Genomic DNA, 27,477 nt, shown 5'->3' with positions numbered 1-27,477 from the left:
CTCCCCTGGCTTGCAGTAAGCCGGGGTGGGGTGGGGAGGAGTTGAAATCGAGGCTGTAATGTCCAGATACAGACGTGCCTATAACAGCGCACGATTGGGGAAGGTGGTACAGATTGTTGAAACGTTTCACTGCGGCAGTGATCAGTCGCCTCTTACCATGATGCCGTTGTGTTTGAACCCGCGTCGGAACCGTGCTGGTTTCAAGTGCGGATACTCCTCTGTGCTCGTTACTTTCATCCCCCAGACCTGCTTCCATGCTTCGTACAGCTGGATGTGGACCGGATACACACCAGAATGGTGGGGCGCCACCGCATAGCCCATGTCTATAGGGATTCCATGCTCCTGTGCGAGAGAAACAGAGTCCTTGATACGTAATTGGCCATCCAAAGGAAACGAAGATTACAGGCAGGATTTTCATTCAGGAGTCGGGTTGGAGGCGGGACTACAACTTTCGGGGTTGTAGTCCCGCCTCCATCGAGATGCGGCCAATCCACACGATCTTAACGTGATTGACCTTGTTGTGCCCGCCCAGTGGGCTCAGCAGGCCAATTAAGGGCCACCCGGCCACAGGTGACGTCACAGACTGACATTTCATCTGTCAAGAGGTTTTGACAGATGAAATATCAGTGTTTGACAGCTGTTTGAAGCTGTCAAACACTGACAGTCTTACTTCTAACATGAGTCCTTCTCCACAGACTCAGTTAGAAATCTCTCCTGCACAGAAAGCTGAAGGCTGTCACTTTTGACAGTTTGCAGCCATTCTGCTTTCTGTGCCAGTGAGATAAGGGACTCCCGGTACCTAAAGGAAGGAAGGCTGAAAAGTAAAGGTATGTAAAACTTATTTAATCACTTTAGGCACACCAAACACACTTACCTTTGCACTCATGCACATATAGTTGAGGCTTGTAATAAGGGAACATCTATAATTATGGGGGATTTTAACTATCATATTAATTGGACAAATCAAATTGAGCAGGGCTGCCTTGAGGATGAGTTCATTGAGTGTATTAGGGATGGGTTTCTTGAGCAGTATGTAACTGAACCGACCAGGGGGCAAGCAACCTTAGATCTGGTCCTGTGTAACGAGACAGGATTAATTAAAAATGTCCTAGTAAAGGATCCCCTTGGAATGAGTGACCATAACATGGTTGAATTCCATATTCAATTAGAGGGTGAGAAGGTTGGATCTCAAACAAGCGTGCTAAGCTTGAATAAAGGAGACTATGAAGGTATGAGAGCGGAATTGAGTAGAGTGGATTGGGAAAATAGATTAAAGGGTAAGACGATACATGATCAGTGGTGTACATTTAAGGAGTTATTTTACAACTTCCAAAAAATATATATTCCACTGAGAAGAAAAGGGTGTAAAAGAAAAGACAGCCATCCGTGGCTAAGTAAAGAAATTAAGGATAGTATTCGACTAAAAACAAGGGCATATAAGGTAGCCAAATCTAGTGGGAGGATAGAGGATTGGGAAAACTTTAAAAGACAGCAAAAAATAACAAAAAGATTGATTAAGAAAGGGAAGATAGATTATGAAAGTAAATTAGCAAAAAATGTAAAAACAGATAGTAAGAGTTTTTAGAGTTATATAAAAAGAAAAAGGGTGGCTAAAGTAAATGTTGGTCCCTTAGAGGATGAGACCGGGAAATTAATGGTGGGAAATATGGAGATGGAAAAAACACTGAATGAATATTTTGTATCAGTCTTTACAGTAGAGGACACTAAGAATATCCCAACACTGGACAAACAGGGGGCTATAGGGGGGGAGGAGCTAAACACGATCAAAATCACTAAGGAAGTGGTACTCGGTAAAATAATGGGACTCAAGGCAGATAAATCACCTGGACCCGATGGCTTACATCCTAGGGTCTTGAGGGAAGTGGCGGTAGGGATTGTGGATGCATTGGTAATAATTTTCCAAAACTCCCTGGACTCAGCAAAGGTCCCGGCAGACTGGAAAACTGCTAATATAACACCCTTATTTAAAAAGGGCAGTAAACAGAAGGCTGGAAACTATAGGCCGGTTAGCCTAACATCTGTGGTAGGTAAAATTTTGGAGTCCATTATTAAGGAGACAGTAACAGGACATTTGGATAAACATAATTTAATAGGACAAAGTCAGCATGGTTTTATGAAGGGGGAGTCATGTTTGACAAATTTGCTGGAGTTCTTTGAGGAAGTAACATATAGGGTGGATAAAGGGGAACCAGTGGACGTAGTGTATTTAGACTTCCAAAAGGCATTTGACAAGGTGCCACACAAAAGATTATTGCTTAAGATAAAAAATCACGGGCTTGGGGGTAATATTCTGGCATGGATAGAGGATTGGCTATCTAACAGAAGGCAGAGAGTTGGGATAAATGGTTCATTCTCAGACTGGCAATCAGTAACTAGTGGTGTTCCGCAGGGGTCAGTGCTGGGTCCCCAACTCTTTACAATCTATATTAACGATTTGGAGGAGGGGACCGAGTGTAACATATCAAAGTTTGCAGATGATACTAAGATGGGAGGGAAAGTAGTGAGTGAGGAGGACATAAAAAACCTGCAAGGGGACATAGACAGGCTAAGTAAGTGGGCAGAGATTTGGCAGATGGAATACAATACTGGAAAGTGTGAGGTTATGCACTTTGGCAGGAAAAATCGTAGAGCAAGTTATTATCTTAATGGCAAGAAACTGGAAAGTACTGAAGTACAAAGGGATCTGGGGGTCCTCGTGCACGAAACTCAAAAGGTTGGTATGCAGGTGCAGCAAGTGGTTAAGAAGGCCAATGGAATGTTGGCTTTCATTGCTAGGGGGATAGAATATAAAAATAGGGAGGTATTGCTTCAGTTGTACAAGGTATTGGTGAGACCGCACCTGGAATACTGCATACAGTTTTGGTGTCCATACTTAAGAAAAGACATACTTGCTCTCGAGTCAGTGCAAAGAAGGTTCACTCGGTTAATCCCAGGGATGAGGGGATGGACATATGAGGAGAGGTTGAGTAGATTGGGACTCTACTCATTGGAGTTCAGAAGAATGAGAGGCGATCTTATTGAAACATATAAGATTGTGAAGGGGTTGGATCGGGTGGATGCGGGGAGGATGTTCCTGATGATGGGTGAAACTAGAACTAGGGGGCATAGTCTTAGAATAAGGGGCTGCTCTTTCAAAACTGAGATGAGGAGGAACTACTTCACTCAGAGGGTGGTAGGTCCATGGAATATGCTGCCCCAAAAAGCTGTAGAAGCTACATCATTACATAAATTTAAAACAGAAATAGACAGTTTCCTAGAAGTAAAGGGAATTAAGGGTTACGGGGAGCGGGCAGGAATTTGGACACGAGTCTAGGTTCGGATCGGACATGGCCCTGTGGGTAGTGTAGCGGGCCCAGGGGCCGTGTAGCCTGATCCTGCTCCTATTTCGTGTGTCTAATTCTGTTAGATTCAGGAGATGGTTCTGTGATAGTAGATTGGCGGTTAGGATCAGATCAGCCATGATCTTATTGAATGGCGGAGCAGGCTTGAGGGGCCGATTGGCCTACTCCTGCTCCTATTTCTTATGTTCTGACCACTTTCTTGTATCGCTCTCCACATCCCCCTTCCACCCTCCCTCAGCCCTACTTCCTTCTGTGTCTGTCCCTGGGAAAAACTCTCTCCCAACTCTCTTACAGCTGCACTTATGAAATCCCAACTGTCCAGCCTTTGGCCCTCCATTCGCCATGACATTTCTGCAGCTACCGATCTGCTCAACCACACCCTCACCACCAGCTTTGATGCCCCAGTCACTATTAAAACAATTACTCTCTCTCACCCTGGCTGTTCCTCCTGGTACGGCCCTCATCTTCGTTCCAAGGGATGCAGACTTGAACGGATATGGCGGGAACTGATTTAGCCATTCACCGCCAGATCTGGCTGGACCACATGAAGCATTATCGGGCCCTGCTCTCGTCTGCCAAAATTGGTCACTATTCCAGAATCATTCTGGAATGCAAAGATAAACCCCGGCTTCTATTCTCCAATGCTAACCAGCTTCTTAAACCCCTCTTCCCTGTCTCCTCCACCCTCACCTCCGACAACAAGTGTGAGTAGCTCGTGGACTACTTTGTCTCAAAGATTGATACCATTCGTTCAGCTGCCTCTGCCACTTCCCTTCCTTCCCCTTGCCCATTGGGCCAACCTTCCTCTAAGGTTCCCCCCTGCCCTAGCCCTGAACTCACATCTTTCTCCAGTTTCTCTCTGATCTCCCCTCATGACCTCTCTGCGCTCATCTTGTCCATGAGGCCCACTTCCTGCTCCCTCGACCCTATTCCCACCAAACTGCTGACCACCCAACTTCCTTTTCTGGCTCCCATGTTAGCTGACATTGTTACCGGTTCTCTCTCCTCAGGTACTGTCCCCCTCTCCCTCAAATATGCCGTCATCACCCCTCGGCCCCTTCCTATTTCTCATCTACATGTTGCCCCTTGGCGACATCATCCGAAAACACAGCGTCAGTTTCCACATGTACACCGACGACACCCAGCTCTACATCATCACCACTTCTCTCGACCCCTCCACGGTCTCTAAATTGTCAGACTGCTTGTCCGACATCCAGTTCTGGATGAGCAGAAATTTTCTCCAATTAAATATTGGGAAGACCGAAGCCATTGTTTTCGGTCTCCACCACAAACTCCATTCCCTCGCCACGGACTCCATCCCTCTCCCTAACATCTGTCTGAGGCTGAACCAGACTGTTCGCAACCTTGGGGTTACATTTGACACTGAAATGAGCTTCCGACCACATATCCGCAGCATAACTAAGAGCGCCTATTTCCACCTCCGTAACATCGCCCATCTCCACCCCTGCCTCAGCTCATCCGCTGCTGAAACCCTCATCCATGCCTTTGTTACCTCTAGACTTGACTATTCCAACGCACTCCTGGCTGGCCTCCCACATTCTACCCTACGTAAACTTGAGGTCATCCAAAACTCTGCTGCCCGTGTCCTAACTCACACCAAGTCCCGTTCACCCATCACCCCTGTGCTCGCTGACCTACATGGGCTCCTGGTTAAGCAAGGCCTCGATTTCAAAATTCTCAACCTTGTTTACAAATCCCTCCCTATCTCTGTAATCTCCTTCAGCGCCACAATCCGCGCCCCGCACCGAGATATCTGCGCTCCTCTAATTCGGCCCTCTTGAGCATCCCTGATTTTAATCCCTCCACCATTGGCAGCCGTGCCTTCAGCTGCCTGGGTCCTAAGCTCTGAAATTCCCTCCCTAAACCTCGCTACCTCTCTCTCCTCCATTAAGACGCTCCTTAAAACCTACCTCTTTGACCAAGCTTTTGGTCACCTGCCCTAATTTCTCCTTATGTGGCTCGGTGTCAAATTTTTTGTCATAATACTCCTGTGAAGCACCATGGGATGTTTTACTAGGTTAAAGGTGCTATATAAATACAAGTTGTTGTTGTTGTTTAGCCAATTTTGTATCCATGCTGCCACTGTCCCGTTTATCCCATGGGCTTAAATTTTGCTAACAAGTCTATTATGTGGTACTTTGTCAAACACCTCTTAAAAGTCCATATACACAACAGCAACTGCACTACCCTCATCAACTCTCTCCGTTACTTCATCAAAGAACTCAATCAAGTTAGTCAAACACGATTTGCCTTCAACAAATCCGTGCCGACTTTCATTTATTAGTCCATCATTTTCCAAGTGCCAATTCATTTTGTCCCAGATTATTGTCTCCAAATGCATTATAGCAAGATCCCACCTGCCAGTTCTGATGGTTCAGGTGGATGTTAAAGATCCCATGGTACTATTCAAAGAAGAGCAGGGAGTTCTCCTTAGGTTCTCCCTGAAACACTCGCACCAAAAACTGACTTAAAAAAGAAATCTCATTGCTGTTTGTGGGATCTTGCTGTGTGCAAAATGGCTGCTGCACTTGGGGGGAATTTTAGCTTTTGGGATCGGCGGGGGTGGGGGCACATGGGAAACCCAGAAGTCCGGGTCTTCCTGCACCCTGTGGAGTTTCAACAGTGTCGTGCTGTACGGTCAGGTCACGTACCATTTGTAAATGACTTCCTCAGCAAGAGAGGAGCCATATAAACAGCGCACTAAATATACCGTGCCCCGCGCTAGAAAACAGCCTGATTTATCTTACATTAGAAAAATATTCCAATGAAAGGCTATTCACAAACACATCCGAAGCACCTGCTGTAGGCTGTGGTTTTCTTTGTTTTTTAAATTAGTTCCTGGGATGTGGGCGTCGCAGGCAAAGCCTGCATTTATTACCCATCCCTAATTGCCCTCGAGAAGTTGGTCCTCGTGGTGAAGGTACTCCCACAGTGCTGTTCTTATTATTCTTACTGGTAGCGGTTTTTTACAACCGAGTGTCTCGCTCGGCCAATTCAGAGGGAAGTTAAGAGTCAACCACGTTGCTGTGAGTCTGGAGTCACATATAGGCCAGACCGGGTAAGGACAGTAGATTTCCTTCCCTAAAGGACATCAGTGAACCAGGTGGGTTTTTACGACAATCCAATAGTTTCAAGGTCCCCATTACCGAGACTGGCTTTTTATTCCAGAATATTTTAATTAACTGAATTTAAATTCCGCTGCTGCTGTGGTAGGATGTGAACTCATGTCTCAGGATTATTAGTCCGGGCCTCGGGATTGGTAGTCCAGTAACATAACCACTAACCACTGTGCTACAGTTAGGGAGTTAAGGGCAAGAAAATTAATCCCTGCCACCAATGAATTTACGACGTGCGCTTTTAGGGCTCTCTGATTACTTTGAATATTTTTCCCTGCTTCAATAGATTCTCTGGAGTCTATGCAGCACAGTAATCAGAGAAAGCTGCATCTTAAAATAAACTGTTCCTTTATCATCAGAAGCAGGGATTGGACTCCCGCAAGTCATCAGTTGAGGGTCAATAGGAGGTTCACAGCAGAAATCACAGTGGAGCTGTTAACAGAAGCCGACCCACTGAAGATACAGCACACAGCAGGCCGGTGCATCGTCCTGTGATTTCAGTGTGGCTTCACGATGCCTCACAGCAGAGTGCATTTAATGACATTACAGCACAAGCTGGTTAGACGACCAGAAAACACACTCCACATGTGCAGATTAAAAAAACTTCTCTGTCAGTCGCTGCTGAGTTAACTTTCTCAAGCATGGCAATAGTTGGCGCATTATAATTGGTCTCCGCACGAGTGGACTAGAGCTCCTACTCCTGATCGCTGTCTACTAACCCCGCTGGACTAGAGCTCCTACTCCTGATCACTGTCTACTGACCCGCTGGACTAGAGCTCCTACTCCTGATCACTGTCTACTGACCCCGCTGGACTAGAGCTCCTACTCCTGATCACTGTCTACTGACCCGCTGGACTAGAGCTCCTACTCCAGATCACTGTCTACTGACCCGCTGGACAAGTGCTCCTACTCCTGATCACCGTCTACTGACCCCGCTGGACGAGAGCTCCTACTCCAGATCACTGTCTACTGACCCCGCTGGACGAGAGCTACTACTCCTGATCACTGTCTACTGACCCGCTGGACGAGAGCTACTACTCCTGATCGCTGTCTACTAACCCCGCTGGACTAGAGCGCCTACTCCTGATCACTGTCTACTGACCCCGCTGAACTAGAGCTCCTACTCCTGATCACTGTCTACTGACCCCGCTGGACTAGAGCTCCTACTCCTGATCACTGTCTACTGACACCGCTGGACTAGAGCTCCTACTCCTGATCACTGTCTACTGACCCCGCTGGACGAGAGCTCCTACTCCTGATCACTGTCTACTGACCCGCTGGACTAGTGCTCCTACTCCTGATCACTGTCTACTGACCCGCTGGACTAGAGCTCCTACTGCTGATCACTGTCTACTGACCCCGCTGGACTAGTGCTCCTACTCCTGATCACTGTCTACTGACCCGCTGGACTAGAGCTCCTACTCCTGATCACTGTCTACTGACCCGCTGGACTAGAGCTCCTACTGCTGATCACTGTCTACTGACCCGCTGGACTAGAGCTCCTACTTCTGATCACTGTCTACTGACCCCGCTGGACTAGAGATCCTACTCCTGATCACTGTCTACTGACCCCGCTGGACTAGAGCTCCTACTCCTGATCACTGTCTACTGACCCCGCTGAACTAGAGGTCCTACTCCTGATCACTGTCTACTGACCCGCTGCACTAGAGCTCCTACTCCTGATCACTGTCTACTGACCCCGCTGGACTAGAGCTCCTACTCCTGATCACTGTCTACTGACCCCGCTGGACTAGAGCTCCTACTCCTGATCACTGTCTACTGACCCCACTGGACTAGAGCTCCTACTCCTGATCACTGTCTACTGACCCCGCTGGACTAGAGCTCCTACTCCTGATCACTGTCTACTGACCCGCTGGACTAGAGCTCCTACTCCTGATCACTGTCTACTGACCCTGCTGGACTAGAGCTCCTACTCCTGATCACTGTCTACTGACCCGCTGGACCACAGCTCCTACTCCTGATCACTGTCTACTGACCCCGCTGGACTAGAGCTCCTACTGCTGATCACTGTCCACTGACCCGCTGGACTAGAGCTCCTACTCCTGATCACTGTCTACTGACCCCGCTGGACTAGAGCTCCTACTCCTGATCACTGCCTACTGACCCGCTGGACTAGAGCTCCTACTCCTGATCACTGCCTACTGACCCGCTGGACTAGAGCTCCTACTCCTGATCACTGTCTACTGACACCGCTGGACTAGAGCTCCTACTCCTGATCACTGTCTACTGACCCCGCTGGACGAGAGCTCCTACTCCTGATCACTGTCTACTGACCCGCTGGACTAGTGCTCCTACTCCTGATCACTGTCTACTGACCCGCTGGACTAGAGCTCCTACTGCTGATCACTGTCTACTGACCCCGCTGGACTAGTGCTCCTACTCCTGATCACTGTCTACTGACCCGCTGGACTAGAGCTCCTACTCCTGATCACTGTCTACTGACCCGCTGGACTAGAGCTCCTACTGCTGATCACTGTCTACTGACCCGCTGGACTAGAGCTCCTACTTCTGATCACTGTCTACTGACCCCGCTGGACTAGAGATCCTACTCCTGATCACTGTCTACTGACCCCGCTGGACTAGAGCTCCTACTCCTGATCACTGTCTACTGACCCCGCTGAACTAGAGGTCCTACTCCTGATCACTGTCTACTGACCCGCTGCACTAGAGCTCCTACTCCTGATCACTGTCTACTGACCCCGCTGGACTAGAGCTCCTACTCCTGATCACTGTCTACTGACCCCGCTGGACTAGAGCTCCTACTCCTGATCACTGTCTACTGACCCCACTGGACTAGAGCTCCTACTCCTGATCACTGTCTACTGACCCCGCTGGACTAGAGCTCCTACTCCTGATCACTGTCTACTGACCCGCTGGACTAGAGCTCCTACTCCTGATCACTGTCTACTGACCCTGCTGGACTAGAGCTCCTACTCCTGATCACTGTCTACTGACCCGCTGGACCACAGCTCCTACTCCTGATCACTGTCTACTGACCCCGCTGGACTAGAGCTCCTACTGCTGATCACTGTCCACTGACCCGCTGGACTAGAGCTCCTACTCCTGATCACTGTCTACTGACCCCGCTGGACTAGAGCTCCTACTCCTGATCACTGCCTACTGACCCGCTGGACTAGAGCTCCTACTCCTGATCACTGCCTACTGACCCGCTGGACTAGAGCTCCTACTCCTGATCACTGTCTACTGACTCCGCTGGACCAGAGCTCCTACTCCTGATCACTGTCTACTGACCCCGCTGGACTAGAGCTCCTACTCCTGATCACTGTCTACTGACCCCGCTGGACTAGAGCTCCTACTCCTGATCACTGTCTACTGACCCGCTGGACTAGAGCTCCTACTCCTGATCACTGTCTACTGACCCCGCTGGACTAGAGCTCCTACTCCTGATCACTGTCTACTGACCCGCTGGACTAGAGCTCCTACTCCTGATCACTGTCTACTGACCCACTGGACTAGAGCTCCTACTCCTGATCACTGTCTACTGACCCCGCTGAACTAGAGGTCCTACTCCTGATCACTGTCTACTGACCCGCTGCACTAGAGCTCCTACTCCTGATCACTGTCTACTGACCCCGCTGGACTAGAGCTCCTACTCCTGATCACTGTCTACTGACCCCGCTGGACTAGAGCTCCTACTCCTGATCACTGTCTACTGACCCCGCTGGACTAGAGCTCCTACTCCTGATCACTGTCTACTGACCCGCTGGACTAGAGCTCCTACTCCTGATCACTGTCTACTGACCCACTGGACTAGAGCTCCTACTCCTGATCACTGTCTACTGACCCGCTGGACTAGAGCTCCTACTCCTGATCACTGTCTACTGACCCCGCTGGACTAGAGCTCCTACTCCTGGTCACTGTCTACTGACCCCGCTGGACTAGAGCTCCTACTCCTGATCACTGTCTACTGACCCCGCTGGACTAGAGCTCCTACTCCTGATCACTGTCTACTGACCCCGCTGGACTAGAGCTCCTACTCCTGATCACTGCCTACTGACCCCGCTGGACTAGAGCTCCTACTCCTGATCACTGTCTACTGACCCGCTGGACTAGAGCTCCTGCTCCTGATCACTGTCTACTGACCCGCTGGACGAGAGCTCCTACTCCTGATCACTGTCTACTGACCCTGCTGGACTAGAGCTCCTACTCCTGATCACTGTCTACTGACCCCGCTGGACTAGAGCTCCTACTCCTGATCACTGTCTACTGACCCCGCTGGACTAGAGCTCCTACTCCTGATCACAGTCTACTGACCCGCTGGACTAGAGCTCCTACTCCTGATCACTGTCTACTGACCCGCTGGACTAGAGCTCCTACTCCTGATCACTGTCTACTGACCCGCTGGACTAGAGCTCCTACTCCTGATCACTGTCTACTGACCCGCTGGACTAGAGCTCCTACTCCTGATCACTGTCTACTGACCCCGCTGGACTAGAGCTCCTACTCCTGATCACTGTCCACTGACCCCGCTGGACTAGAGCTCCTACTCCTGATCACTGTCTACTGACCCCGCTGGACTAGTGCTCCTACTCCTGATCACTGTCTACTGACCCGCTGGACTAGAGCTCCTACTCCTGATCACTGCCTACTGACCCGCTGGACTAGAGCTCCTACTCCTGATCACTGTCTACTGACCCGCTGGACAAGTGCTCCTACTCCTGATCACTGTCTACTGACCCGCTGGACTAGAGCTCCTACTCCTGATCACTGTCTACTGACCCGCTGGACTAGAGCTCCTACTCCTGATCACTGTCTACTGACCCGCTGGACTAGAGCTCCTACTCCTGATCACTGTCTACTGACCCGCTGGACGAGAGCTCCTACTCCTGATCACTGTCTACTGACCCCGCTGGACTAGAGCTCCTACTCCTGATCACTGTCTACTGACCCCGCTGGACTAGAGCTCCTACTCCTGATCAGTGTCTACTGACCCGCTGGACTAGAGCTCCTACTCCTGATCACTGTCTACTGACCCCGCTGGACTAGAGCTCCTACTCCTGATCACTGTCTACTGACCCCGCTGGACTAGAGCTCCTACTCCTGATCACTGTCTACTGACCCCGCTGGACTAGAGCTCCTACTCCTGATCACTGTCTACTGACCCGCTGGACTAGAGCTCCTACTCCTGATCACAGTCTACTGACCCGCTGGACTAGAGCTCCTACTCCTGATCACTGTCTACTGACCCCGCTGGACTAGAGCTCCTACTCCTGATCACTGTCTACTGACCCCGCTGGACTAGAGCTCCTACTCCTGATCACTGTCTACTGACCCGCTGGACTAGAGCTCCTACTCCTGATCACTGTCTACTGACCCGCTGGACTAGAGCTCCTACTCCTGATCACTGTCTACTGACCCCGCTGGACTGGAGCTCCTACTCCTGATCACTGTCTACTGACCCCGCTGGACTAGAGCTCCAACTCCTGATCACTGTCTACTGACCCGCTGGACTAGAGCTCCTACTCCTGATCACTGTCTACTGCCCCCGCTGGACTAGTGCTCCTACTCCTGATCACTGTCTACTGACCCCGCTGGGCTAGAGCTCCTACTCCTGATCACTGTCTACTGACCCCGCTGGGCTAGTGCTCCTACTCCTGATCACTGTCTACTGACCCGCTGGACTAGAGCTCCTACTCCTGATCACTGTCTACTGACCCGCTGGACTAGAGCTCCTACTCCTGATCACTGTCTACTGACCCCGCTGGACTAGAGCTCCTACTCCTGATCACTGTCTACTGCCCCCGCTGGACGAGAGCTCCTACTCCTGATCACTGTCTACTGACCCGCTGGACTAGAGCTCCTACTCCTGATCACTGTCTACTGACCCGCTGGACTAGAGCTCCTACTCCTGATCACTGTCTACTGACCCCGCTGGACCATAGCTCCTACTCCTGATCACTGTCTACTGACCCTGCTGGAGTAGAGCTCCGCCGACCCCAGGCGGGAAGGGATTAGTGCCAATTAACTGCCTGTTAACAGGTATTTAACAGGCAGTTTTTAGCCTAATCCATATTTTGGGGGGTGTCGTGTGGGATTCCCGATGGCTCCAAACCACGCCAGATTAGAGTCGTCGGGCCGTCGGGTTGAAGGAGTTGGAGGGGTCGCGATGTCGGTGTTCAGGTGAGTGATGGGTGCATGAGTGCAAAGGTAAGTGTGTTTGGTGTGTCTAAAGTGTGTAAAGAAGTTTTACTTACCTGTACTTACCTTAACAGCCTTTCTTCCTGTAGCCGTCGGGAGCCCATCACTCAGCCGGCGCTTAAAGCTGAACGGCTGCGATCTGTGAAAAGTGACAGCCTTCAGTTTTGAGTGCTGCTGAGAGTTCTATCTGAGTCTGTGCAGAAGGACTCAGGTTAGAACTCAGACTGTCAGTGTTTGGCAGCTTCAAACAGCTGTGAAACACTGATATTTCATCTGTCAAAAACTCTGGACAGATGAAATTGCAGTCTGTGACGTCACCTGTTGCCGGGTGGCCTGTAATTGGCCTGCTGAGCCCGCTGGGCGGGCTCCACAAGGTCAATCAAGGGAAAATCGCGCGGATTGGCCGGACGTCGATGTAGGCGGGTCTAAAACCCGAAAGTTGTAGTCCCGCCTTCTTCCTGACAGCTTTGGGAAAATCGACCCCGTTATCAGGGGTCCTTGTGGCGCGGGACATTGGTCCCCAAAATTGGGCCTCTTTGCACCCGTTTTACACCCGAAAAAAAACCGAGGCTCAATTTCTATCCCCCAGTGCATTTTTAATTCGAAAGTCCCTACCCATTTCAAAAAGACACCAGGACATATGGAGAGGTGATTAAGCCTCAAGCCACAGTGGAATCGCACATCATTATGCAAAGACTTCTGCCTTGATTTCCATCTTGGCACACAGCAGAGGCAATTTGGCGCCAAATTTGCAGGAGCTAGTTTGATAACCTGCTATTTTCATAGTTTCATAGAGATAGGAACAGGAGTAGGCCATTCGGCCCTTCGAGCCTGCTCCGCCATTCAATGAGATCATGGCTGATCTTCGTCTGAGATCTTAGCTGATCTTACCAGTTCAGTACCCCGTCCCCGCCTTTTCTCCGTAACCCTTAATCCCCTTAGCCTTCAGAAATATATCCAATTCTCTCTTGAAAATATTTATTGAATTAGCCTTCACAGCCCTCTGTGGCAGGGAATTCCACAGGCTCACCACTCTTTGAGTGAAGAAATTCTTCCTCATCTCTGTTTTAAATGATTTGGCCGCTATTTTTAGACTGTGGCCCCTGGTTCTGTGCTCCCCTGCCATTGGAAACATTCTCTCTGAATTCAGCCTGTCCAGGCCTGCCATAATTTTATATGTTTCGATGAGATCCCCTCTCAATCTTCTAAACTCCAGTGAGTACAAGCCCAAACTATTCAATCTCTCCTCGTAGGTCATTCCCGCCATTCCAGGTATCAGCCTGGTGAATCGCCGCTGCACTCTTTCCATGGCAAGAACATCCTTCCGCAGATGGGGCGACCAAAACTGTACACAATACTCCAGATGCGGTCTCACCAGCACCTTGTACAGCTGTAGTAAGGTATCCCTATTCCTATACTCGAACCCCCTTGATATGAAGGCCAACATACCATTTGCCTTCTTAATCGCCTGTTGCACCTGCATGCTCTCCTTCAGTGACTGGTGCACAAGAACACCCAGGTCCCTCTGCACTTCCCCATCTCCCAATCTATTGCCATTTAGATAATAATCTACCCTCCTGTTTTTACCCCCAAAGTGGATAACCTCGCATTTATCCACATTATAGTGCATCTGCCACGTATCCGCCCATTCCCCCAACCTGTCCAAATCGCACTGTAGCCTCCTGACATCCTCATCAGAGCCCACCCCTCCTCCTAGTTTAGTGTCGTCAGCGAATTTGGAAATATTGCATCCAATTCCCTGATCCAGATCATTTATATATATTGTGAACAGCTGGGGTCCCAGGACAGATCCTTGCGGCACCCCGCTGGTCACTGCCTGCCACTCCGAAAACGAGCCGTTTATTCCAACTCTCTGTTTTCTATCCGCCAGCCAGTTCTCTATCCACGTTAATACTTTGCCCCCAATCCCATGAGCCTTAATTTTGCATGATAATCTTTTGTGTGGAACCTTATCGAAGGCTTTCTGGAAGTCAAGGTACACCACATCCACTGGCTCTCCCCCATCTATTTTACCAGTTACTTCCTCAAAAAATTCCAGCAGATTAGTCAAACACGATTTACCCTTTGTAAATCCATGTTGACTCTGTCCGATCCTTTCCCCATTTGTCAAGTGCTCCGCTATTTTATCCTTAATAATGGACTCTAGCATTTTGCCCACAACCGATGTAAGGCTTACTGGTCTATAATTCCCTGCTTTCTCTCTACCCCCCTTTTTAAATATTGGGGTAACATTAGCTACCCTCCAATCCACGGGTACTGTTCCCGAGTCAATGGAGTTCCGGAAGATGATCCTTAGAGCATCTGCTATCTCCAGGGCCACCTCCTTAAGTACCCTAGGATGTAGTTTATCAGGCCCCGGGGATTTGTCGGCCTTCAGTCCCCTCAACTTACCCAACACCATATCCCTAGAGATACTAATTTCTGTCAGCTCCTCCCTCTCATTAGTCCCTATGTTTGCCGATATTCCTGGGAGGTTATTTGTGTCCTCCTTTGTGAATACAGAACCAAAGTATGAGTTTAATCGGTCTGCCATTTCCTTATTCTCCATTATATATTCTCCCGAATCGGACTGCAAGGGACCGACTTGGGATTTTACCAGTCTTTTCCTCCTGATATACCGATAAAAGCTTTTGCAGTCTGTCTTTATGTTTGCTGCAAGTTTACTTTCGTATTCTATTTTCCCCTTCCTGATTAATCCCTTTGTCCTCTTTTGCTGTATCCTGTACTGCCCCCAATCTTCCGGTCTGGTGCTTTTTTTTGCCAGTTGATATGCCCTTTTTTTCTCACCTCTGGTGTGATGGTAGGTCTCTGCAGACAACTGAAGCTAACCAGACCTGTTAATGAGCTCCCAGATCTCTCTAAAAGTCTACTCGTATTTGTGCCATTGGGAAACAGTGGGGAAAATAATGTGTTGGGGGATGGGGGATAGACGGAAGGGAGCAAACCTTCCCAAAGGCTCAGTATAGTCTAGTCTGATACGTGTCACTGGCCAGTACAGAACAGCCTGTGCAATGTGCGTGAAATCCAATAATAATATCAATCCAATTATATAGGGCCTTGGTGAGACCACACCTGGAGGACTGTGTAGAATTTTGGTCTCCTTACCCTAAGGAAGGATACAATAGCCATAGAGGGAGTGCAACAAAGGTTCACCAGACTGGTTCTTGGGATGGCGGGACTGTCGTATGAGAAGAGATTGAGTTCACTAGGCCTGTATTCCATTGAATTCAGAAGAATGAGAGGGCATTCTGGAGGGGGAGGGTGTTCAGCCAGTTGTCATGGTGCACATAGGTACCAACGATATAGGTAAAAAACAGGATGAGGTCCTAAAAGCTGAATATAGGGAGTTAGGAGGTAAATTAAAAAATAGGACCTCAAAGGTAGTAATCTCAGGATTGCTACCAGTGCCGCGTGCTAGTCAGAGTAGAAATAGAAGGATATTTCAGATGAATACGTGGCTAGAAGAATGGTGCAAGGGGGAGGGATTCAAATTCCTGGGACATTGGAACCAGTTCTGGGGGAGGTAGGACCAGGACAAACTGGACGGTTTGCACCTGGGCAGGACCGGGACTGATGTCCTAGGGGGGAGTGTTTGCTAGTGCTGTTGGTGAGGGTTTAAACAAAAATGGCAGGGGGTTGGGAACCTGTGCAGGGAGACAGAGGAAAGGGAAGCAAGGATAGAAGCAAAAGACAGGAAGGAGAAAAGCAAAAGTGGAAGTCAGAGAAATCAAGGGTGTAAATCAAACATTGCCGCAGTAAACAATAATTCTAAAAGGTCTAAGAGTGTTAAAAAAAAAAAGCCTGAAGGCTTTGTGTCTTAATGCGAGGAGCATTCGTAATAAGGTGGATGAATTAGCTGTGCAAATAGATGTAAACAGATATGATATAATTGGGATTACGGAGACATGGCTCCAGGGTGACCAAGGCTGGGAATTCAACATCCAGGGGTATTCAATATTCAGGAAAGGCAGGCAAAAAGGAAAAGGCAGTGGGGTAGCATTGCTGGATAAAGAGGAGATTAACACAGTAGTAAGGAAGGATATTAGCTCTGATGATGTGGAATCTGTATGGGTAGAGCTGAGAAATACCAAGGGGCAGAAAACGTTAGTGGGAGTTGTATACAGACCCCCAAACAGTAATGCTGAGGTTGGGGATGGCATTAAATGGGAAATTAGAGATGTGTGCAATAAGGGCACAGCAGTTATCATGGGTGACTTTAATCTACGTATAGATTGGTCTAACCAAATTAGTAACAATACTGTGAAAGAGGAATTCCTAGAGTGTATACGGGATAGTTTCCTGGACCAATATGTCGAGGAACCAACTAGATATCAGGCCATCTTAGGCTGGGTATTAGGTAATGAGAAAGGATTAATTAGCAATCTTGTTGTGCGAGGCCCGTTGGGGAGGAGCGATCATAATATGATAGAATTCTTCATTAAGATGGAGAGTGAAGTAGTTGATTCAGAGAGTTGGGTACTGAATTTAAATAAAGGAAACTACGATGGCATGAGGCACGAGTTGGCTAGGAAGGATTAGGGAATGTTACTTAAAGGGTTGACGGTGAATAGGCAATGGCAAACATTTAAAGATCGCATGGATGAACTGCAGAATTTGTTCATCCCTGTTTGGCATAAAAATAAAACAAAAAAGGTGACTCAACATTGGCTAACAAGGGAAATTAGGGATAGCATAAGATCCAAGGAGAGGACATATAAATTGGTCAGAAAAAGCAGCAAACCTGAGGATTGGGAGCAGTTTAGGATTCAGCAAAGGAGGACAAAGGGATTAAAGAGGGGGAAAATAGAGTATGAGAGTAAGCTTGCAGGAAACATAAAAACTGATTGTAAAAGCTACTATAGATATGTGAAGAGAAAAAGATTGGTAAAGTCAAGCGTAGGTCCCTTGCAGTCAGAATCAGGGGAATTTATAATGGGGAACAAAGACATGGTCGACCAATTAAATACATACTTTGGTTCTGTCGTCACAAAGGAGGGCACAAATAAACTCCCAGAGATGTCGGGGAACATAGGGTCTACTGAGAGGGAGGAACTGAATGAAATCAGTATTTGTAGGGAAATGGCGTTAGGGAAATTGACGGGATTGAAGGCCGATAAATCCCCAGGGCCTGATAATCTACATCCTAGGGTACTTAAGGAAGTGGCCCTAGAAATAGTAGATGCATTGCTGGTCATTTTCCAAAATTCTATAGACTCTGGAACAGTTCCCATGGATTGGAGGATAGCTAATGTAACCCCACTATTCAAAAATGGTGGTAGAGAGAAAACGGGGAATTATAGACCGGTAAGCCTGACATCGGTAGTGGGGAAAATGCTAGAGTCCATTATAAAAGATGTAATAGCAGAGCACTTGGAAAACAGCGACAGGATCGGGCAAAGTCAACATGGATTTACAAAAGGTAAATCATGCTTCACGAATCTACTGGAATTTTTTGAGGATGTAACTGGTAGACTAGATAAGGGAGAACCAGTGGATGTGGTGTATTTGAACTTTCAGAAGGCTTTCGATAAGGTCCCGCATAAGAGACTAGCGTGCAAAGTTAAAGCACATGGGATTGGGGGTAAGATACTGACTTGGATAGAAAACTGGTTGGCAGACAGGAAGCAAAGAGTTGGAATAAATGGGTCTTTTTCTGAGTGGAAGGCAGTAACTAGTGGGGTACCGCAGGGATCGGTCCTAGGACCCCAGTTATTCACAATATATATTAATGATCTAGACGAAGGAACTAGATGTAATATCTCCAAGTTTGCAGACGACACAAAGCTGGGTGGGCGTGTGTGCTGTGAGGAGGATGCAGAGAAACTCCAGTACGATTTGGACAGGTTGGGTGATTGGGCAGAAGCATGGCAGATGCAATATAACGTGGATAAATGTGAGGTTATCCACTTTGGTGGCAAAAACAGGAAGGCAGATTATTATCTGAATGGCAATAGATTGGGAACAGGGGAAGTGCAACGGGACCTGGGTGTCCTTGTGCACCAGTCGCTGAAGGTAAGCATGCAGGTGCAGCAGGCGGTTAAGAAGGCAAATGGTATGCTGGCTTTCATAGCGAGAGGATTTGAGTACAAGAGCAAGGATGTCTTGCTGCAGTTGTACAGGGCCTTGGTGAGACCACATCTTGAGTATTGTGTGCAGTTTTGGTCGCCTTATCTGAGGAAGGATGTTCTTGCCATGGAGGGAGTGCAACGAAGATTCACCAGACTGATACCTGGGATGGCAGGAATGACGTATGAAGAGAGATTGGGTCGATTACATATAAACATAGAAGATAGGAGCAGGAGTAGGCCATTCGGCCCCTCGAGCCTGCTCCGCGATTCAATGCGATCATGGCTGATTATCCAAATTCAGTACCCGGTCCCTGCTTTCTCCCCATACCCCTTGATCCCTTTAGCCTTAAGAAATATATCCAACTCCTTCTTGAATATATTTAATGAACTGGCCTCCACCGCCTCCTGTGGTAGAGAGTTCCACAGGTTCACCACTCTCTGGGTGAAGAAATTCCTCCTCATTTCTGTCCTAAATAGCCTACCCTTTATCCTTAGACTATGATTAGGTTTATATTCGCTAGAGTTTAGAAGAATGAGAGGGGATCTCATTGAAACTTATAAAATTCTAACAGGACTAGACAGACTAGATGCAGGAAGGCTGTTCCCGATGGTCGGGGAGTCCAGAACCAGGGGTCACAGTCTAAGGATAAGGGGTAAGCCATTTAGGACTGAGATGAGGAGGAATTTCTTCACCCAGAGAGTGGTGAACCTGTGGAATTCTCTACCACAGAAGACAGTTGCGTCCAATTCATTAAATATATTCAAGAGGGAGTTAGATATATTTCTTAAGGCTAAAGGGATCAAGGGATATGGGGCGAAAGCAGGGACAGGGTACTGAATTTGGATGATCAGCCATGATCGCATTGAATGGCGGAGCAGGCTCGAGGGGCCGAATGGCCTACTCCTGCTCCTATCTTCTATGTTTCTATCTCATTGAAGCATACAAAATTATTACAGGGCTTGATAGCGTGGATGCTGGGGAATGTTTCCCTTGGCTGGGGAGTCTAGAACCAGGGGCTACAGCCTCAGGATAAAGGGTCGGCTATTCAGGACTGAGATGAGAAGAAATTTCTTCACACAGAGGGTGATGAACCTTTGGATTTCTCTACCCCAGAGGGCAGTGGAGGCTCAGTCATTGGATATATTCAAAACAGAAGTCGATAGATTTCTGACTAGTAAGGGCATCAAGGGATACGGCAATAGGGCTGGTGAATGGAGTTGAGGCAGAAGATCAGCCATGATCTCATTGGATGGCGGAGCAGGCTCGAAGGGCCGACTCCTGCTCCTATTTCTTACGTTCTTATCCCTGTAGTTCTAAAGAACACTGCACTGAAGTCTCAGCAGCAGCCTGTGTAACTGCTGCAGTACAGAGCTAGGCAGCGATCTGTAGTCACAGAAATGAAGGGTGGCACTGAGAGTACACATGCAGCATTAATGGTGCAGTTACTGTCATACACATATTCCGCGCAGTTAGCAGAACCGTCGCAGACAGCTTCAGTTAATTGAAATTTCACAGGGAGACGAGAGTAACCTGCTTATTGGATAATCCTTTCACTCCCTGATCTGTGTTGAGTTAATGACAGCTGACAGTACCAAAGAGCTCCGAACTAAAGTCACAACTGACACCCTCTGTGACCATGACTGCGGTGCATTATCCCTCCTCGTCCTCCCCAAGCTCTCTGCAACCTTTTCCACGGTCAACTGCACCACCCTCCTCCAACGCCTTTCCTTTGCTGTCTAGCTCAGTGGGACCTATCGACGAAGGGGTCCATGAACTGGTCGCACTTGTTGTTGGAGGTGAGGTTGGAGGGGAGAAGGGTTTATGGAGACAGCTGGTAGAGGGGAAAAGAAGCCCGAGGGGACGTTGGTGGGTGCAGCGTGTGGGATGAGAAGGAGGTTGGTGAGGTTAGCCCCTAGTCGGTGAACTGGTGCGCCGGAGAGGCAGCGCGTGCGCGTCGAACCTACGTTTTTTTTGCAGGTTTTCCGGGAAGGTAAGTCTCCAGAAGTTAGACATGTAAAAAGCAGGCGCAAGGCCTGCCTTTTACAAGGTAAGTGGTGAATTAATTAAAATTAAAACATTTTTTCCACAGGTTTATTATTTTTAAATACTTTAAAGAAAGGTAAGTTTATTTTTAGCCCCGTTAGAAAATAAAATTATTTTTTTCAAAAATGTAAATTATTGTTTAAAATAGTTATTTCATGTAATTTGTAGTTTATTTTAAAAAAGTGATGTTTTTTTAAAATTTATTTGACGATTTAGTGATGTTTTGGGGCTTATAGTATTTATAGGTTTGACAGCCCTTCCTGTCAATTTTATGAATGAAGCATTCCCTGCTACCATTGGCTCCCCATGGCCCACGTGATCCCAGGGGACGCATCGAACTAACTGCGCCCCTGGGATACACAAGCACTGCGCGCCGGCAGTTGGGGCATCATGTGCTCAGTGAAGTATTTGCAATGTACAATGGCCCAGAAATTCGGGTCTCCACGGGTGAGTACGCACGGGGTACTCACCCGTAAGCCCAATGGAAGTGCCTGAACCTACTCCTGAATTTTGCTGGTTAACAGAGATTTCCGGTTATTTAGGTGCCGGTAAATCGAGAGTTTCCTGTAAGTGGATTTGAACCTAGAATCTGAGAGGTGGAAGGTCTGTGTTGAACCCACTGCACCACTCAGCTCCGATGGACGGGTCACATTGTCCGCATGCCCGATACGAGACTCCCAAAACAAGTGCTCTATTCGGAGCTCCGGCACGGCAAGAGAGCCCCAGGTGGGCAGAGGAAACACTTCAAGGACACCCTCAAATTAAATTGTGACAAAAGAATAAGGGACACAGGTTAAAATAAGGGACACAGGCAAATTTAGCTCTAATATTGAAGCCCTTCTTCATGAAGGAGTGATCAAAATGTGGAGTGGACTTTCAGGTTGAGTGGCAGAGACAAAAAACTTTGGAACCATACAAGAAATAGTTTCTATAGGGACAAACTGTAGGTTCTTTTCTTTATGGGTGAGCTAGAATGGGCTGAATGGCCTTCCTCCTCTAGATCAACCTTGCGATTTGCAAATTGAATAAAGTAAATGTTCGGGGCCACCAAAGAAGTAAAGATAGCATCTTGCGGAGATGTCTTGTTCAAACTCACCAATGCAAACTGCTTGTTGAGAAGCATTTGCTCTGCCAGCACTGACTGGTTGTAGAAGAGATGTGGCTGCATGTGACTCCACATGTGTGGAAACCACCAGAACTCATTCACTTCAGACAGGAGGAGGTTGTCTCCTTTGTCCTCCTCATCAGTTCCTGAAAGAAAGGCAATTAACGATTAACGAGATCCCCTGCAGGCTCAGTATGTACAACTATGAATGCAGGTGGTCGTTTTAGAGCGCCTTTAACGTAGTTAAACGCTTCACAGGAGCGATTATCAAACAAAATTTGACACCGAGCCACATGAGGAGATGTTAGGACAGGTCAAAGAACGTCTTAAAGGAGGAGAGAGAAGCGGAGAGGTTTAGGGAGGGAATTCCAGAGTTTAGGGCCTAGGCAACAGAAGGCACAGGGAAATGAAAGGAGGCATGCCGACAGGAGAGAGGGGTAAAGAGAAATATGCAGTCCAGTGGGAAACTGAGCCATGATGAAGCCAGGCTTGATCTCTGGCACCTGCTGGGGCAGTGATAATTGGTTTCACCCACCCTGGACTAGGGAGGTTAAAAAAAAATAATTGAGGGATCTACTCTCCATCACTACTCAGCGACCAATGCTTCCTGGGAAGTCAGTGTGTCCGGTGAGGACAGGATCAGGGTCGGCTAAAATGCCCTTCACGATTAAATAACCTACGGATACTCATTCCCCAGGCTCACACATGGGAGTTGCCAGCAGAGCGAGGTAACAGGGGGCTGCCAACACTTGTGGAAGTGTGTCCCGGCCAGGGTCGGTACCTTCAGCAAAGGACGGATGCACAAAAAAACCTCTCACTTCAAAAAGGCAAAACAGAGATTCAGGACTAGTTAGGCCACAGCCAGAGTACTGCGTACAGTTCTGCTCACATCACATCACAGGAAAGATGTGACTGCACTAGAGAGGGTACAAAGGAGATTCACGAGGATGTTGCCTGGGCTGGGGAATTTTAGCTATGAGGAAAGATTGGAGAGGCTGGGGTGGTTTGGAACAGAGGAGGCTGAGGGGAGATTTAATTGAGGTGCATAAAATTATGAGGGGCCTAGATAGAGTGAATAGGAAGGACCTATTTCCCCTAGCAGAGAGGGTCAATAACCAGGGGCATAGATTTAAGGTAATTGGTAGAAGGATTAGAGGGGATTTGAGGAGAACTTTCTTCACCCAGAGGGTGGTGGGGGTCTGGAACTCACTGCCTGAAAGGGTGGTAGAGGCAGAAACCCTCATCACATTTAAAAAGTACTTGGATATGCACTTGAAGTGCCGTAACCGACAGGGCTACGGACCAAGAGCTGGAAAGTGGGATTAGGCTGGAGAGCTCTTTGTCGGCCAGCATGGACACGATGGGCCGAATGGCCTCCTTCTGTGCCGTAAATTTCTATGATTCTATGATGATGTTTTAGTCAATTACATAAAGCAATGGTCATGGGTATACTATGTGTAAACTGAGATGAGATTACATAGTTAAAAGCAGCCTATTCTCAATTTGCAACACTGCCGTTTGCCTGATTCTTAAACAACTATTGAAATCATTATTTTATAGAACAGCTCCTCTTTGGGACACTGAAAAAAAGAAAGTCTTGTATTTCTATAGTATCTTATTATATTTCTCAGAAATGTCCCAAAGTGCTTCACATCCATTACTGCTGTTATGGGGGCTCGTGAATATCCCACCACCTTGATAAGAACATAAGAAATAGGAGCAGGAGTCGGCCATTCGGCCCCTCGAGCCTGCTCTGCCATTCAATGTGATCATGGCTGATCATCGACCTCAACTCCACTTTCCCGCCCGATCCCCATATCCCTCGATTCCCCTAGAGTCCAAAACTCTATCGATCTCAGCCTTGAATATACTCAACGATTCAGCATCCACAGTCTTCTGAGGTAGATTATAACAGGTTACAAGGCTGATTATAACAGCATTTGGCTGCTTTAGTAATCTGCTGTGAGATTAAGGCTTGGTTGACTGAATTACTTTCTTCAAACATGGATTGAGCTTTTCTACCGTGTCTGGGAAATGTCTGACTGCAGAAACAGTTTCCAGTGGAAAGGGAGATTCATTTGATTCGATTCTGAGCCCAAGTAGTTTGCACAATTATATTTAAAAACAGGCGCTGAACATTTAAACAGTCCCTTGTTGCACAATGTGGAGGAACAACTGGGGGTGCGGGGAGCTTTTTGTTTTCTTCTTCTTCCTGCTGGGTACAGTCCCACAAGCACCAAGTGCCCTTGAGCATTGCACCCAAGATGCCATGCTTCATGTGTCAACGCCGGTCTGCTTCTTCGGTTAAGGGGGCATGACAGCCAGGCTGAATCGTATTTCCACCCAAACAATGCAGAATATCCCGCAGGAGTCATTGGGTAATAGTTGGCAGTGATACCCGGGCTAAAAGGGTTAAATTACGAGGATAGACTTGGCTTGTAGTCCCTCGAGAATGGAAGAGGGGTGATCTAATCAAGGTGTTTAAGATGATTAAAAGATTTGAGAGGGTAGATAGAAAGAAAGAAACTATTTCCTCCGGTGAGGGGAGTCCAGAACAAGGGGGCAGAACCTTAAAATTAGAGCCAGGCCGTTCAGGGGTGATGTCGGGAAGCACTTCTTCACACAAAGGGTGGTGGAAATCTGGAACTCTCTCCCCCAAAAAGCTGTTGAGGCTGGGGGGGTCAATTGAACATTTCAATACTGAGATTGATAGATTTTTGTTGGACAAGGGCATTAAGGGATATGGAACCAAGGCGGGTAGATGGAGTTAAGGTACAGATTAGCCATGATCTAATTGAATGGTGCAACAGGCTCGAGGGGCTGAATGGCCTCCTCCTGTTCCTATGAATGGGAAACTTGGAGGAGCCATTATTCACTAACATAGTGCAGACCAGGGGTTAAAACAGAGACTGACTTTTACCGATCAAACAATCAGGGAGTACAGTCTGTATGTTATAAAAGTATAATCAGCCATGATCTTATTGAATGGCGGAGCAGGCTCGAGGGGCCGTATGGCCTACTCCTGCTCCTGTTTCTTCTGTTCTTATGTCATGTTCTTAAACGTGCATCAGGTTCAATAAAATATTGATCAGAATGGGCTGACTAGCACGGCCCACGCCTGCCAGTCTAGATCTGTGGAGTCAGATGTAGCAAGTGATGAGTAAATGTCCTTTTATTTTGAGGCAATTACTGTACTGAAGTCACAAGGTTGTGGGTTCAAGTCCCACTCCAGAGACTTGAGCACAAAAATCTAGCCTGACACTCCCAATGCAGTACGGAGGGAGTGCCGCACTGTCGGAGGGGCAGTCTTTCAGATGAGACGTGAAAGATCTCATGGTACCATTTTGAAGAACAACAGGGGAGTTCTCCCCGGTGTCCTGGGGCCAATATTTATCCCTCAATCAACATCACTAAAACAGATTATCTGGTCATTATCACGTTGCCGTTTGTGGGAGCTTGCTGTGCGCAATTTGGCTGCCGCGTTTCCTACATTACAACGGTGACTACACTTCAAAAGTACTTCATTGGCTGTAAAGCGCTTTGGGACATCCGACGGTCATGGGAGGTGCTGTAGAAATGAAAGTCTTTCTTTTTACTAGAAAGGACTGCCAATATCTGCACATTATCCAGCACACCACACGTTCAATGGCTCTCAGTAGTCCGGGCAAGCAGGAGAAGGAGTGACCCACCGGTGTAGTAGAACTTTCCGGAGAATCCCAGGTTGAAGGTGAAGTTTGGAACGTGAACTCGCAATTGGTTCTGGGTTTCAAGCAAAGCCTGCAAAGAAGGTAGTAAATAAGAGTGAGTCAGTCAGTCAGTCACATTCATAATCAGTGGGAATTCGAGCTCAGTAATTAAACACAGCGAGTTTCAGGCAGGAAGAGTCCCACATGGGCAGACTCTTCCTCCACTGAAAACACTGGGAGCATGAGTGCCTCTGCAACACACCTCCCCACAGCCCCCAGCTTAGGACGAGAATAACGGCTTCCTTTTTAGGACACAGATTATGTACATTAAAAAATAATAAACAGTCGGTAGTAAACCTATCGCCGACTGCACCACACGGTAATCTTGAAGCCCTAGCTCGAGAGGGACAAGCTCACAAGTGGCTCCCTAACCTTGCAATGTCAGTGAGAGCAGTGTGGCTCTCTGATCGGCTGGGTGCAGCAGTCATAGAAACATAGAAGATAGGAGCAGGAGTAGGCCATTCGGCCCTTCGAGCCTGCTCCGCCATTCAATGCGATCATGGCTGATCATCCAATTTCAGTACCTGGTCCCTGCATTTTCCCCATACCCCTTGATCCCTTTAGTCTTAAGAAATATATCCAACTCCTTCTTGAATATATTTAATTAATTGGCCTCAACTGCCTTCTGTGGTAGAGAATTCCACAGGTTCACCACTCTCTGGGTGAAGAAATTCCTCCTCAAATCCCCTCTAAACCTTTCACCAATTACTTTAAATCTGTGCCCCCTAGTTTTTGACCCCTCTGCTAAGGGAAATATCAGGAGAGATTGAAAAGATTGGGCCTAAACTCTCTGGAGTTTAGAAGAATGAGAGGTGATCTCATTGAAACATATAAGATTCTGAGGGGGGATTGACAGGGTAGATGCTGAGAGGCTGTTTCCCCCTGGCTGGAGAGTCTAGAACCGGGGTCACAGTATCAGGATAAGGGGGCGGCCATTTAGGACTGAGATGAGGAGGAATTTCTTCACTCAGAGGGTGGTGAATCTCTGGAATTCTCTGCCCCAGAGGGCTGTGGAGGCTCAGTCGTTGAGTATATTCAAGGCAGAGATCGATAGATTTTTAGGGCTGGATTTTGATTGAGGAGTCGGGACTGCAACTTTTGGGGTTGTAGTCCCACCTCCATCGAGTTCTAACCAACCCACGCGATTTAGACTTGATTGACCTTGTTGAGCCCGCTGAGCGGGCTCAGCAGGCCAATTAAGGGCCACCCGGCAACAGGTGACGTCACAGATTGAAATTTCATCTGTCAAGACCTTTTGACAGATGAAATATCAGTGTTTGACAGCTGTTTGAAGCTGTCAAACACGGACAATCTGTACTGCAGGTTAATTCCTTCCCCTCAGGATGATTTAGAGATCTCTCCGGAACAGAGAGCAGAGGCTGCAGATTTTGACAGATCGCAGCCATTCTGCTTTCTGTGCCGGTGAGATGAGGGACTCCCGAGACCTGAAGGAAGGAAGGCTGTAAAGGTAAGTAGAACTTCTTTAAACACTTTAGACACACCAAACACACTTACCTCTGCACTCATGCACCCATCACTCACCTGAACACCGGACATCTCGACCCCTCCAAGCCCTTCATCCCGACGGCCCTCCTCGCTAACTTGGCGTGGTTTGGAGCCGTTGGGAATCCCACATTTCAACAATGAAAACAGGGATTAGGCTAAAAACTGTCTGTTAACAGGCAGTTAATTGGCACTAATTCCCTTCCCGCCTCGGGGAGGCGGGTCCCAGTGCAGGGCGGGTACCCGCCTCCTTTGAAACTGGCATGGAGGCCGGTTGGGAGCGGGATGGTGTTGGGACCCCCGATTTTGGG

The 27,477-nt window shown here is 48.0% G+C and overlaps 1 protein-coding gene across 3 annotated transcripts in view; it reads right to left on the bottom strand.

Annotated features, from left to right (window-relative positions):
- Nucleotides 1-27,477, bottom strand: part of ndst1b (N-deacetylase/N-sulfotransferase (heparan glucosaminyl) 1b) — a 379,285-nt gene that overhangs the window by 88,408 nt on the left and 263,400 nt on the right. For all 3 annotated transcript variants that reach the window (XM_085996019.1, XM_085996018.1, XM_085996020.1), the window contains 3 exons: nucleotides 25,607-25,694; nucleotides 21,909-22,063; nucleotides 157-342 (listed from right to left, as the gene is read on the bottom strand). In XM_085996019.1, coding sequence (XP_085852145.1) covers nucleotides 157-342; nucleotides 21,909-22,063; nucleotides 25,607-25,694 — 429 coding nt within the window. The remainder of the gene's footprint in view (nucleotides 1-156; nucleotides 343-21,908; nucleotides 22,064-25,606; nucleotides 25,695-27,477) is intronic.

The sequence above is a fragment of the Somniosus microcephalus genome, chromosome 8 (genome assembly GCF_052327205.1).
Source record: "Somniosus microcephalus isolate GS21.2 chromosome 8, FLI_Smic_1.0, whole genome shotgun sequence".
Lineage (NCBI taxonomy): Eukaryota > Metazoa > Chordata > Chondrichthyes > Squaliformes > Somniosidae > Somniosus > Somniosus microcephalus.
This window is presented reverse-complemented; position numbering and strand designations above follow the sequence as displayed.